General features: G+C 38.0%; 1 protein-coding gene across 50 annotated transcripts in view; it reads right to left on the reverse strand.

The window, feature by feature from the left end:
• ACAP2 (ArfGAP with coiled-coil, ankyrin repeat and PH domains 2) overlaps positions 1 to 15,256 on the reverse strand; it is a 168,792-nt gene that overhangs the window by 58,002 nt on the left and 95,534 nt on the right. For 48 of the 50 annotated variants that reach the window (XR_010155408.1, XR_010155406.1, XR_010155407.1 and 45 more), the window contains 3 exons: positions 8,606 to 8,664; positions 5,818 to 6,001; positions 176 to 220 (listed from right to left, as the gene is read on the reverse strand). Coding sequence is in view for 39 of the 50 variants with exons in the window: in XM_516962.9 (XP_516962.3) it covers positions 176 to 220; positions 5,818 to 6,001; positions 8,606 to 8,664 (288 nt within the window). In the remaining 11 variants the exon portion in view is untranslated. The remainder of the gene's footprint in view (positions 1 to 175; positions 221 to 5,817; positions 6,002 to 8,605; positions 8,665 to 15,256) is intronic. The other 2 variants (XM_054682426.2, XM_054682419.2) reach the window with 1 other exon arrangement.

The following is a 15,256-nucleotide window of genomic DNA, read 5'->3' on the forward strand; positions in this document are numbered from 1 at the left end:
AACATGAAGGAGACAAAAAGAAGTCCAGTGCCACATAAGAAACACAAATGAAGATCAAAAAGAAGAGTAATTATAAACCTTATCATGTATATAGCAGATGCTCTTTCAACACCTAAATACGTACATTTAGTTTCATATTAAAATATTTAAAACATAATTTCAATTAATATCTTACTGATTTTAGGATTTCTGATCTCCTTTTTGATTGAAGAACATTAATCTGAGGGAAAACACACGTGGTTAATCACCCATGCATTATTTTAAAGCTAATCCATAATGCAATATTGTAAAGCTTATTTTAATGGTTTAATACTTTTCGAAAAAGCAAATAAAAACAAAGCTCAAGCTTTTTCATCCTTCAACTATCCTTTTGCAAAACACAGTTAAGACAAACATTCCAGTGAAATTCTCGTACATTTCTGAGCTAAAAGAAAAACTGGTTATTTAACCGATATTAGAGTGATGGAACTATTTTGACATCTGAAGCTCTGGGAATTCCATCTTTTTCCCACCCTCTTTATCTAATTGCTCATCAAAGTTTCACATACAACCTAAATGTAAATTCTCAGCACTTTACCACTACCACCATCATGTCTTTTCCAGACTGCTGCAATAGGCTATGAATTAGTCTCTTCTCTGCTTCCATTCTTGACTCCCTACAATCCATTATACACAAGGCAACCAGTCATCTTTTTTTTTTTTTTTTTTTTGACACAGAGTTTTGCTCTTATTGCGCAGGCTGCAGTGCAATGGCACAATCTCAGCTCACTGCAACCTCTGCCTTCTGGGTTTAAGAAATTCTCCTGCCTCAGCCTCCCGAGTAGCTGGGATTACCGGCATGTGCCACCAGGCTCGGCTAATTTTTTCTATTTAGTAGAGACGGGGTTTCTCCATGTTGGTCGGGCTGGTCTTAACTCCTGACCTCAGGTGATCCACCCGCCTTGGCCTCCCAAAGTGCTGGAACTACAGGCATGAGCCACTGCGCCAGGCCCATCTTAAAAAATTATAAATAAGATCATGTTACCTCTACCTTAACACCCTCCAACTTCCTACCATGGCCGGCAAGGCCCAGTGTGATGTGGCCCCTACCTACCTTACCTCTTTGACCTAGTTTTCTATTACCTTCCCACTTTCTGTACTCCGACCTGAGCCCGGGGCCACTCCCACCTCAACCTGAGCCCGGGGCCACTCCCACCTCAACCTGAGCCCGGGGCCACTCCCACCTCAACCTGAGCCCGGGGCCACTCCCACCTCAACCTGAGCCCGGGGCCACTCCCACCTCAACCTGAGCCCGGGGCCACTCCCACCTCAACCTGAGCCCGGGGCCACTCCCACCTCAATGCCTTTGCACTGGCTGTTCTGTGCACACGCCATGATGTTCCGCCCAGATGGGTATCAGGCTATCTCCTACCAATCAGGTCTCTACTTAAATACCATCTCCTCACAAAGGTCTATGGTAGCTTCTTACGCACTGTCTAGTACATCAAGCTCATTTATTTTACTCAGAACATTTATAACTACCTTATATTTTCTGATTTGTGTCTTCTCCCTAACCGAAGTGTAAATTCTAGTGAGACCAGGGTCTTTGCCTTATTCCCAGCTGTAGTGGCACACACTAAGCACTCAATAAATATTTCTTAAATAAATTAACAGGTTTTGTTTTTAGAGACAGAGTCGCACTCTGTTGCCCACTCTGGCCGGAGTGCAGTGGCATGATCAGATCTCACTGCAGCCTCGAACTCCTGGGCACGCAATCCTCCTGCCTTAGCCCCCAGCAATGCTCCCATCTCAGCTTCCCGAGTAGCTGGGTAGCTGGGACTACAGGTGCACACCACCAGACCTGGCTAATTTTTTTCACTTTTTGTAGAGATAGGTTCTCACTGTGTTGCACAGTCTGGTCTCAAACTCCTCGCTTCAAGCAATCCTCCTGCCTTGGCCTCTCAAAGCGCTGGGATTACAGGAATGAGCCCCTGCACTCGGCCAGATTTTAAGTAAATGTTTTAATTAGACTAAATTTACTGAAAGATCAATAAATTAAAAGATTTGCCTTTTAGAGGATCTCTCCCAACTCCAGAAATTCACAACAAACATTTTATTTTTGTCTGTTATTATCTATCAGCTTAATGAAATGTTTAAAAAAAGAATCATTCACTCTTTGCCAATACTGTCAAAAGATTATACAATATCTTTTTAATATGTCCTTCCCACTGAATTCTGTATTTTATCAAATAATTTTAAAGCACTAAATTTAAAAAAAAAAACAGAACAAGAAAAATCTAAGTAACTTTACTTAACCATAAGACTAGTTTCTGGCTGGGTGAGGTGGCTCACGCCTGTAATCCTTGCACTTTGGGAGGCTGAGGTGGGCAGATCGCTTGAGATTAGGAGTTTGAGATCAGCCTGGCCAACATGGTGAAACCCCATCTCTACTAAAAATACAAAAATTAGCCAGGCATGGTGGTGGGCGCCTGTAATCCCAGCTACTCGGGAGGCTGAGGCAGGAGAATCACTTAAACCCTGGAGGCGGAGGTTGCAGTGAGCTGGGATTGCACCACTGCACTCCAGCCTGGGCGACACAGCAAGACTCCTTCTCAAAAAAACAAAAACAGAAACAAAAGACTAGTTTCTTCTGCATGTATTTCAAAGCCTATTCAGTTTAGAGAACTACAATATTCACTTTCAAATGCTCTAAGTAAAGAAGAAGCTGCAAATAGCCTACTACTCAAACACTGAATAATGTTAAAATGCCTGTTTTATATGTCCTTTTTTCTATTTGAAAAAATTGCTATATAAAATTTTTAAATTTAAATGTTACATATAAAAATAAAATGCTATATAAAATAGGATTTTTATATTATATAATATTTAAATTATATAGCATTTAAATTATTGGAGGGAAAAAGTAAACTCAAATATTTAGAGTAGTTAAGCAAGACAAACTTTATACATTTGGATATCTATTACTTACTATTCTCTAAAGTAGACATAAATGAAATAAAGGCCATAAAATGATACAATAATTCCCATCAGAAAAATCAAACAAACTAATAGTTATTTGTTGGGGGTGGTGGGCATGAGGAGGCAGTGTGAGGATTCCTAACTTACATATGGACACCCAAGAAAATAATGTGTAAGTTTAAAAATAATGAAAATTTTAGCTAATCCTCCCAGTATAAAATTTGTAACATTAAGCCGTTCACTCTCTCAAAAAACATTTACTACATATCTATTTTCTAACCACTGGACTAGAGGCTAGGGATACAATCTAGAAATAGAAAAAATATATAAATAAATATTTACAATAAACGCGTAAGTAGTCTAACTGCAATGTGTACAAAAATACGGCAACACAGAGAAGGCAGAGGCAAAAATTATTCCTTCTGGCCTGGAGAAGTCTGAGTAACCCGGATCACAAAACAGAGAGTGAATTAGTGACAGGGCAGGTAAAAGCAATGCAAGGCAGACCAATTTCATGAGAAGACTTTAATACTCCAGACAAGAAACAGTAAGACTTAGGGCTGCAGCAAAGGTGAAGAAAGAACCAATTTAAGAGGTACACAGGAGGAATTTTCAAGACATTTTGGCAACTAGATATACTGGCTTACAATGATGAGACTATCTGATATAATTCTCTCATTTCGAACTTCTATGAGAGTAAAAAAGTGACACCATTCAATGAGATAAGGGCAAAAGGGAAAGAGAAGCCATTTTGGAAGGTAAGAGATTTCAGTTTTGAATACAATGAGAACAAAGTACCTCTGGGGAAAAAACACTTGGTCATCTACCTATAATAACAGGTGGTGAAGGGGCATGATGAGACTGACAGAAAACAAAGTAAGAAAAGAAAAGAATAAAACCAAAGATGAAACCCTAAAAAGGAGAGTGAAAAGGCAGACAAAGGAGTGAAGCCCAAGACAGAACTGGAAAAGAAATAGAAGTTGGGAGGAAGACCTCAAAGCAGTTTCAGATAAATCAAGATAAAAGAATGTTTCAAGAAGGAGAGTGTGGTCCACCACTGCAGTAAAACAGAATAGTCAAGCTGGTTAAAAACTCAAATACGTCTAGTGAATAAAACCTCTGCATGAGCCACTTCAGTGGGTTAGGCAGGGTGAGTACCCTGTAGTGTGGGCACACTACAGCAGAAAATGGTATAATGTGAGGTAGGTAACAGGACCCAGGAAATACACTACTCCAGTCCAGTATCCTTCCCTCCAAAAGTACAGTCTATTCATCTTAAAAATTTAACTTCCCACTTACTGAACAGGAACTTAATAGAAAAAAAACTTAAAGTTAATTTTCTATTGTTTTGCCAAGTTACCTAAGTAATTTTTAATCACTAATTTCTATTTGGTTACTTGTATTTTTTCTTAAGAAATATTCTGTGATCATTGTGAAGTAAACAATCTCTGAGGACAACCACTATTGTTTTCTAAAAGGAGATTTATATAAGGTAATTCCCTAAGCATTAAATTTTTTTAGGCTTTAAATTCCATGATATATAGAAACACGCAATATAATATGCCTTCATTTCTCATGTCTCAAATACCTTTGGAGACCTATCACTTTCAGCTATAAATTAGACTGGAAGATCACCAACACCAAGCAACTTACCAAATACAGATTTCTAGTTTTTGGTTTTTTTCGTTTGTTTGTTTTATTGTGTGTGTGTTTTTTTTTTTTTTTTTTTTTGAGACGGAGTCTCGCTCTGTCACCCAGGCTGGAGTGCAGTGGTGCGATCTCAGCTCACTGCAAGCTCCGCCTCCTGGGTTCACGCCATTCTCCTGCCTCAGCCTCCCGAGTAGCTGGGACTGCAGGCGCCTGCCACCACGCCCAGCTAATTTTTTGTATTTTTAGTAGAGACGGGGTTTCACCGTGTTAGCCAGGATGGTCTCAATCTCCTGACTTGTGATCCACCCGTCTCGGCCTCCCAAAGTGCTGGGATGACAGGCGTGAGCCACCGCGCCTGGCCCAGATTTCTAGTTTTTAAAAGCAGCACCTAAAGCAAAAATATGATAACACTACTTCTAGAAAGATTTTTCATTTGGCAATATGGTGAACCTTAGTACCTCTAAGAATCTAATCTAAAGAAATAAGAAGTGTAAAGATGTTATTATCACTCACAATTATTGAAAATTATATTTTCCCTATTTGTGGTGCTCAAAAACTTGAACACCACAAATGTCTGTTACAGCAACTTAGAAGGAACTAGGGGCCCTTATCCTAAAGGAAGTAACACAGGAACAGAAAACCAAATGCCGTGTGTTGTCACCTATAAGTAGGAGCTAAGTTATAGGTTCTCAGGGGCATACAGAGTGGTGTAATGTGCACTGGAGACTCGGAAAGGGGGGAAGGTGGGAGGGAGGTGATGGATGAAAAATTTCCTGTTGGGTACAATGTATATTACTGGAGTGACAGATACAATAAAAGCCCACACTTCACCACTATGCAATTCACCATGTGACCAAAAACCCACTTGTACCCCTAAACTTATTGAAATAATAAAATGGTATAATAAAAGATAGTTAAATTGACATAACAACTCCAGAGAATAACATATAGCAACTAAAAATGCTTTTTAACATTTTAAAATGGGAAATATAATGTTAAGAGAAAAGAGGCAGAACTCAGAACCAAAGGAATATATATCCATACACACATAGGTAAACTAATAGCTACACAGATGGAAATTTTCCACCTAAGATTATGTTTTAACTTTAAGTTCAGAGTAAAAGTATTTATTCTTCTTAGGGTGATCACTCAAAAGTAACAACCTGTTTAAGCACTGTCTGAAAACATACACAGTAAGAAACTATATACCTGAAGCACATAATCGAGGGCTATGTGTCGAAAACATTTTCTTGTTGCTGTCAGAATGTTGGTGGCTTCTTCAACTTCATGTTGTTTGTTTCTTTGTACTTGGGCATTTTTTACTAATGCATTTTCTTTTTCTTCACTGACTTTTTCGAATTGCTTCTTGGCATCTTTGAATTTTCTAAGATCTCTAAAAAAAGAAAAACTTAGTGAAACTTTTATAACTTGCTTCATTAAAAAACTTTAGCAGGCTGGGCGCGGTGGCTCACACCTGTAATCCCAGCACTTTGGGAGGCCGAGGTGGGTGGATCATGAGGTCAAGAGATCGAGACCATCCTGGCCAACATGGTGAAACCCCATCTCTACTAAAAATACAAAAAAATTAGCTGGTCATGGTGGCATGTGCCTGTAGTCCCAGTTACTCAGGAGGCTGAGGCAGGACAATCACTTGAATATGGGAGGCGGAGTTTGCAGTGAGTTGAGATCACACCACTATACTCCAGCCTGGCGACAGAGCAAGACTCCGTCTCAAAAAAAAAATTTAGCAAAATAACATTTAGAATTGAATTCCTATGTTCCTCCATTTTTTGTTTCACCTCACATTGAAACACATTCACTCTTCAAACTAAAATATGTATTGTTTCTCAATTTTGTATAAATCCTGATAAAGTCAGCTAAAATTTCATTATTTAAATCTACATAACTTGAGATGACAATAAATTATCTAATTAACATTACAGAAACATAAAGTTAATTGTTTTTCTAAAGACAAATTCAGGGACATGTACCATTATTTAACCAAATGAGTTTTAAAAGGTAGTATACATAAGAATCACTATAGGGCACTGGTTAAAAATGCAAATTCCAGAGCCCTTTCCGAGAGATTATGATTCTTTAGCCCTCGAGAAAAATCCTAGAAATCTGAGGAGTATTTTTTAAGACACGTCCTTGATTTTACTACCATGGGTGGTCTACAGACCACACTCTAAGAAACAACATTCATTTCTCATGCTGTGGCATGATCATAGCTCACTGCAGCCTTAAAGTCCTGGGCTCAAGCGATCCTCACACCTCATGCCTTTCAAGCAGCTGGGACGACAGGCACATGCCACCACACAAGGCTAATTTTTATTTTTTATTTCTGTGGTCTCACATTATTGCCCAGGCTGGAACACATCAATTTCTGAAAGAATCGTTACATCAGCAAAGAATAACAGTATCCCTTTTAATAGTCTGAAAATCTGAAACACTTGGTTCATTAATGATCTTAGTCACATAACATCCCTTTGCTTTTATTTTTCTACTAGGGAGCTAGGTAAAATAACTTGAAGACAAATGATTTTATAAAAACCATAATAAAGTATATGTAAGAAAGACATTCAACTATTTGAAAGATGCCATAAACTGTTGTGTGTGCATTCTATGAAGACATTCTGAGTGTTCATCACAAAGTAATTTATAAAGAATCTGGTTGGGTGCCTGTAATCCCAGTGCTTTGGGAGGTTAAGGTAAGAAAACTGCTTTGAGGCCAGGAGTTTGAGACTAGCCTCAGCAACATAGTGAGACTTGCCTCTACAAATAATAAAAAATAAAAGATAAATTAGCCAGAAGTGGTGGTCCATGCCTGCAGTCCTAACTACTCAGGAGGCTGAGGTGGGAGGATCACTTCAGCCCAGGAATTCGAGGTTACAGTGAGTTATGATCAAGCCACTGTACTCCAGCCTGGGTAACAGAGTCAGACCCTGTCTCTATATTTAAAAAAGAAAAAAACCAAAGAAAAGAAACTGTAGTACATAACCTCCAGAACAACAAATTCTAACCTATTAAAACAGTATACTATCTTAATGAGATCTAACACCACTGTACAGCTCTATTATAATAAACTTTAATTTTATATATTCCCAGCCAGGAATCAAAAGAGAAAAACCTGTATTATTAATGTGAAAAAGAAAAAACTTTCCTAATATGGAAATTTCTGATTTTTAAAATTTCTAGTTCTATTTTATTTCACAAAGAAAATGTGAGGTGACACAAAATACTCGTAAGTCACAAAAATCATGTACTTTTTTTTTTTTTTTTGAGTTTCACTCTTGTTGCCCAGGCTGGAGTGCGATGGCGCGATCTCAGCTCACTGCAACCTCCACCTCCCAGGTTCAAGCGATTCTCCTGCCTCAGTCTCCCGAGTAGCTGGGATTACAGGCATGCACCACCCCGCCCCGCTAATTTTGTATTTTTAGTAGAGACGAGGTTTCTCCATCTTGGCCAGGCTGGTCTCGCCTCCTGACCTCAGGTGATCCACCCGCCTCAGTCTCCCAAAGTGCTGGGATTACAGGCGTGAGCCACTGCGCCCCGGCCCAAAAATCATGTACTTTCATGGCTCATTCTCGTATATTCCATTATCTTCTCTTCAAAGAAAATACCACATTGAAACAATGGAAAACACAGTTTCAACTACAATAACTAATAGTATTTCAACCACTTTTGGGGTTTGCTTTGATGGTGAAAGAACAATTAGATTATTTACATTAAAAATATTTTTTAAACCTATAGCTACGTATCCTAGCCAAGTATCTTCCAGAACACGTATTTGTGGAATAAGTGATTCACTGAAAGACATCAAGTCTAATTTACCTATAGAGTAATTTAGGAAGAAATGCAGCATGCATTTCACAAAGCAAACAAAATGTCAATATTTTCAATAATTCATGGTATATAACTTCTTCCAAAAGATACGAATTCTCAGATTGATCATTAACTAGTTAATTTTCTTTCCTCTTCACTGCAATTGACTTACTCTTTAACAAAGTTCTGAAGCTGTGCCTTAATTGATCTCTGAGTTTGGTCAAACAGGATCTAAAAAATAAAATGTAATATTAAGTGATTAGAAAAGTAAACAAAATAATTTTCTTATCGTGCTATAAATACCACATCCCTCCATCAGTTCTTCAATTCTAATACCGTCTATATCTCTTCTTGAAGACTACAAAAGAAATAGTTCATTTAAAAATAGAACCCAAAACAGATTAAGCCAATTTCATCTCTCAGAAATAAAATTACTTCTATTTACAGAAGAAAACACATCTGCTTTAATATTTAAATAGAATGCTCAAACAATGGAGCAACATAGTTCCTTAATTCAAATTCAGGCTTTGGAAGACAACCTAAAACAGTAATACAAATTCCACTCCATACATTACAGAAATTATTTACTCCAATATATCACAGCATACCAAATGAACACAGCTCCAGAAACGCCATATACCTTAGTTGAGGTAGAGGTTACTCATTGGGGAAGACGTGGGGACTTAAATGAATATTTTAAATTCAAATAAACATTATATCATCCTTTAGGCTAAATAACTGCTAACAGTAGAGACAAGAGTAAAATTTTATTCCTCCAGATAGTATTTTGCCCAACTTAAATGATGCCATATATTTAACACAGATGGCTCTGTGTATGATAAACATCAAAATGCTTATCATGGGGATTTCACCTTTAATAATTTACAGATATACTTCATTCAGAGTTTGAAATAAAGTTAGATGAACAGGCAGAAATATCAATATCCAAAAGAAAATCCTCCATTCTTTTACTAATTGAAAACAATACCACAATTTCATTATCTCTGAAGCTCTGTCTTCTGTTTTCTCCTGAATACTACATACACACATTCCCCAGGAATCTGGACTTTTCAAAATCTGTCAATTTACTTCCAGAGAGAAATTAAATTTTGTCTGTATTATGTTCAACTCAAAGTACTAAACCCAAAGTAAGCAGAAGAAAGAAAATAATAAAGATTAGAGTAGAAGTCAACTAAACAGAAAATAGAAAGTTAATAGAGAAAAATCAAAGAATCAAAAAATTTGGTTCTTAGCGAATATTGTAAAATTGATAAACCTCTAACCACAGTGATCAGAAAGAAGACGCAAATTTCAAACATTAAGAAGGAGAGATGCGTCTTTATCATTGATTGTATATATATTAAAAAGGTAATCTGTGAAGCTAAGAAACAACTGTAGGCCTGCAAATTCAACAGATGAAATGGACAAATTTTGTGAAAGACAAAAACTCAATCAAGGCTCAATCAAGAAGAAACTGATACCCTGAACACAGCTTTAAAGACAGAGTCTATAGTTTAAAACCTTCCATATCATATAAAGTTAAAATTACATGAACATGAAATATAACAATCCCAATCCTAGGTATGTGGCCAAATGAAATTAAAACTTATGTTCACACAAAAACCTGTACTCAAATGTTTATAGCAGTTTCATTCCTAATTGCCAAAATATAGAAAATACCCAAATGTCTTTCAACCAGTGAATATAGAAACAAACTATGATACATTCAAACAGCAATAAAAAAGAATGATTATTAATACATGCAACAACACAGGTGAATCTCAATGCATTTTGCTAAGTGAAACAAAATTTGTTGGGCATTCAGGAAAGTGCAAGACTGAGGGGATGAAAAATCAGCGATTTCCACTGATAGGAGGAGGATGGAAGGGTTAATAATGGGGCAACATGAGGGCTTCTGGGGAGTTGATGGAACTGTTGTGCATCTTGATTTTGGTGTGGAGACCCAACTGTATGCATCTGTCAAAACCCATGAAGTTATATGCCACAAAAAAAATCAATTTTGTTATATTTAAATTTAAAAATAACTTTAAAATATGAAGAATGACAGTGTAAATATTAAACAATAGATTTTTAAATGAATTAAGAAGAAACAAATAGCATATTAACAGGTTGATTGAAAGGACAGAGAAACATAAAACCAACGAAAAGAGAACATCCAATCTTCTCAGGAACACTAACAACATTTAAGAAAACTGACCATATAGTAGGGCATCAAGCAACAATATGACATTATATTAAGTTACACTACAAAGTATTAAAAAGAGAGAAGTACTGAAACAGGGAACAATACCGATCTCAAAAATGTTATTCCAAGCAAAAGAAGTCACACATACACACACAGACACACATACATGCAATATGATTCCATTTATATGAAGTTATAGAAAAAGCATAACTACTTTATGGAAGAAAATCAGAACAGGACTTGCCTTTGGAGGTGTGGGTTGGGACTGTCTGAGAAGTGGTACGGGAGAACTTTCTGGATAACGGTAATGATCCATATCTTAAAAAGGATTTGACTTACATGAGTGGATGGGCTTGCCAAAATTAACTTAAACATACAAATAGGGTTTTTGCATTTAACTGTATTTAAACTTGACCTCAAGAAATAAAATCAGGGCCAGGCATGGTGGCTTATCCCTATAATCCCATTACTTTGGGAGCCCAAGGTTGGAGGATCCCATGAGGCCAGGAGTTCAAGATTAGCCTGGGCAACATGGCAAGACCCATCTCTCTCTATATATACATTTTCAAATGAGCCAAGCATGGTGGCACACACTTGTAGTCCTAGCTATTCAAGAGGCTAAGGCAAGAGAATCACTTGAGCCCAGGAGTTCAAGGTTGCAGTGAGCTGTGATCACGCCACTGCACTGCACTCTAGCCCGAGCAACAGAGTAAGATCCTATCTCGAAAGAAAAGAAGAAAAGAAAAGAAAACAGAAAACCTGTAAAAAAAAAAAAAAAAAAAACCTAAACCCGGGAATGTATTTGAGAAAGAAATGTTCTTTTGTCTATAAATTATTTTTAAATGCATTAATAATAGTGAGGCATGGATAGAGGGAAGGATAAATGAATAGATATGTGATAAAGCAAATGCAGCATAATATACCTTTGGGGTGAGTATATGGATGTCAACTGTAAAGCTGTTTCAACTTCTAATTATAAAATATCAGAAAGAAATGGCACACATACCTTAAAAAATAAAAAGGAAAACACATCCTACAAAGAAAATACATTAAAAATTAAAAATAAATAAAAAGAAAAAATGTGAAAAACTCCACAAAGATGTCTTCACATCTTCATTGCTGAATTCTACCAAACATTTAAGGTAGAAAAAACAGTACTTCTACACAAACTCTTCAAAAAAAAAATCCATCGGAAAACCTATTCTCTGAGAAAACGGAAGAACAAAACCAAAGACGCTGTAAGAAAAGAAAGTTACGAAGCAATATCCCTCATGAATACAGATGCCAAAATTCTTAGCAATATATAGTAATGACATAATAATACATAGGAAGGAAAATACATCATGACCGACTGGGATATATTCCAGGAATGAAAGATGGATTTAACATTCAAAAAAATCAACATAATTCACCATGTTAACAGACTTAAAAAACAAACTGTATGACAGACACAAAAAAGCACTGCAACAAAAATCTTCCCTTCCTGATTTTTAAAAACTCTCAGGAATATAGACATATAAGGTACCTTCCTTGGCGTAATAAAGGGGACATATGAAAAATCTGTATCTAACATCCTGGCTAGTGGCAAAAGGCTACTTTCACCCTCAGATCAGGACCAAGGCCAGGAATGCCTACTCATCACTTCTATTCAACATTACACTAGAAATTCTAGCAATGCAATCATACAAGAAATAAAAAGCATACAGATTAGAAAGGAAGAATATAAAATTGTCTTTATCCACAGATGATGTGATCAGCTCTATAGATAACACTATGGAACCTGCAAAAAAAACCTGCTAAAATTAATAAGTGAGTTTAAGAAGGCTGTAGAAACAAAGTCAAAATACAAAAATCAGTTGTATTTCTAAGACCAGCAATGAACAAATAGAAACTGAACATTAAAAAAAAATACTGGCCAGGCGCTGTGGCTCACGCCTGTAATCCCAGCACTTTGGGAGGCCAAAGCGGGCAGATCACCTGAGGTCGGGAGTTTGAGACCAGCCTGACCAACAGGGAGAAACCCCGTCTCTACTAAAAATATAAAATCAGCCGGGCGTGGTGGCACATCCCTGTAATCCCAGCTACTTGGGAGGCTGAGGCAGGAGAATCGCTTGAACCCGGGAGGCAGAGCTTGCAGTGAACCGAGATCACGCCATTGCCCCTCCAGCCTGAGCAACAGGAGCGAAACTCCATCTGGAAACAAACAAACAAAAAAAGCCATTTATAATAACAAATAGGAAATGCTTAAGGATGAATTTGACAAAAAATATGCAAGACTTGCACAGTGATGACTACAAAACATGCTCAGAGAAATTAAAAAAAAAAAAACAAATGGAGACAATCTTTCATGCTCTTCTTTTCTAATTTGGGTCCAGCAGAATGGCTCCACAAAGATGGGCGGCAAGAAGAAACATCCTGCCATCGATAAGGTGACCCGAGGGTACACCAGCAACGTTCAGAAGCACACGAATGGAGTGGGCTTCAAGAATCATTCTGCCATCCATAAGGTGACCTGAGGGTACACCAGCAACATTCAGAAGCACATCCATGGAGTGGGCTTCAAGAAGCATGGCCCTCAGGTACTCAAAGAGATCCAGAAATTTGCCATGAAGGAGATGGGAATTCTAGATGTGCGCATTGACACCAGGCAAAACAAAGCTGTCTGGAACAAAGGAACAAGCAATATCTCATAGGTATCCATATGTGGTTTTCCAGAAAACATGATGAGGCTGAACATTCACCAAACAAGCTCTATACATTGATTACCTATGTGCCTGTCACCACTTTCAAAAATCTGTCGAAAGTCAGTGTGGACAAGAACTAACCACTGATTGTCAAATAAAGTGAGCAAATCATACACACACAAATAGACAGAATCATGGCCCTCTACTTTGAGTAACACATATACTATTCAGATTAGAAGACTTATTATTAGCAAAATGTTGATTCACCTCAAATTGATCTATACACTCAACGCAATTCCACTCCAAATCTCAGTAGAAACTGAAAAGTTGATTCTAAAAGTTACATGAAAACATAAAGGACCTAGAATAGCCAAAATAACTTTGAAAAAGAGGAAAAGAGTTAGAATACTCATACTACCTGATTTCAAGACTTACTATGAAAGCTACAGTAATCAATGAAGTATGGTACTGTATAAAGACAGGTAAAGTCTGGGTACAGTGGCTCACGTCTGTAATCCCAACAGTTTGAGAGGATCACTTGAGCCCAGGAGTTGGAGACCAGCCTTGGCAACAAAGTGAGACCCCCCCATCTCGACAAAAATTCAAAAAATTAGCCAGGCGTGTAGCATGTGCCTGGGGTCCCAGCTACTCAGGAGGCTAAGGCAGGAGGATTACTTGAGCCCAGGAGGTGGAGGCTGCAGTGAGTCATTTTCATTTCACTGCACTCTAGCCCAGAAAGCAAAGCAAGACTGTCTCAGGAAAAAAAAAAAAAAAGAAAAAAGACAAGCAAAAAGATCAATAAAGCAGAAATTACCCACGCATATGGTCAGCTTTTATTCATTTTTTTTTTTACAAAAGGTGCCAATAAAGATGGGAAAATGTACAGAGCAAGCCGGAGAGCCACGTGCAAAGAATTTAATAATAATAGAGAGGAAAAAGAACTTCAACCCTTACCACAGAACATTTATAAAATTTAACTTGAAATAGATCATAGACCTAAACTTCTACAAGAAAACATTGAAAAAAATCTTACTGAATAGGGTTAAGCAAACATTTCCTAACAGAACACAAAAGAAAACTACAAAAGAACAAAATCAATAAACTGACTTCATAAAAAAAAAGTTTGATCTTTAAAAAACACTGCTACACAAATGAAAAAGGCAAGCCAAAGCATGGAAGAAAATATCTGCAAAACACATAACAACTCAGTAAATATGAAGATAAATCCTTTTTTTTTTTTTTTTTTTTTTTTTTTTGGGACAGGGTCTTGCTCTGTCGCCCAGGCTGGAGTGCAGTGGTGTGATCTCGGCTCACTGCAACCTCCGCCTCCCAGGTTCAAGTGATTCTCCTGCCTCAGCCTCCCAAGCAGCTGGGATTACAGGGGCATGCCACCATGCCAGTTAATTTTTGTACTTTTAGTAGAGACAGAGTTTCGCCATGTTGCCCAGGATGGTCATGAACTCCTGACCTCAAGTGATCCGCCCGCCTCAGCCTTCCAAAGGGCTGGGATTACAGGCGTGAGTCACCACGCCAGGCCGATAAATCCATTTTTTTTCTTTTTCGTGTGTGTGTGTGCGCGTGTGTGTGTGACGGAGTCTTGCTCTGTCACCCTGGAGTGCAGTGGTGTGATGTCAGCTCACTGCAAGCTCTGCCTCCCGGGATCACGCCATTCTCCCGCTTCAGCCTCCCGAGTAGCTGGGACCACAGGCGCCCCCCACCACCACGCCCAGCTAATTTTTTGTATTTTTAGTAGACACAGGGTTTCACTGTGTTAGGCAGGATGGTCTGGATCTCCTGACCCGTGATCCGCCCGCATCGGCCTCCCAAAGTGCTGGGATTACAGGCGTGAGCCACCATGCCCGGCCTAAATCCATTTTTTTAATGAACAAAAGATGACACTTCACCAAAGAAGATCCATAGATGGCAAAGAAAC

The sequence above is a fragment of the Pan troglodytes genome, chromosome 2, assembly GCF_028858775.2.
Source record: "Pan troglodytes isolate AG18354 chromosome 2, NHGRI_mPanTro3-v2.0_pri, whole genome shotgun sequence".
NCBI lineage: Eukaryota > Metazoa > Chordata > Mammalia > Primates > Hominidae > Pan > Pan troglodytes.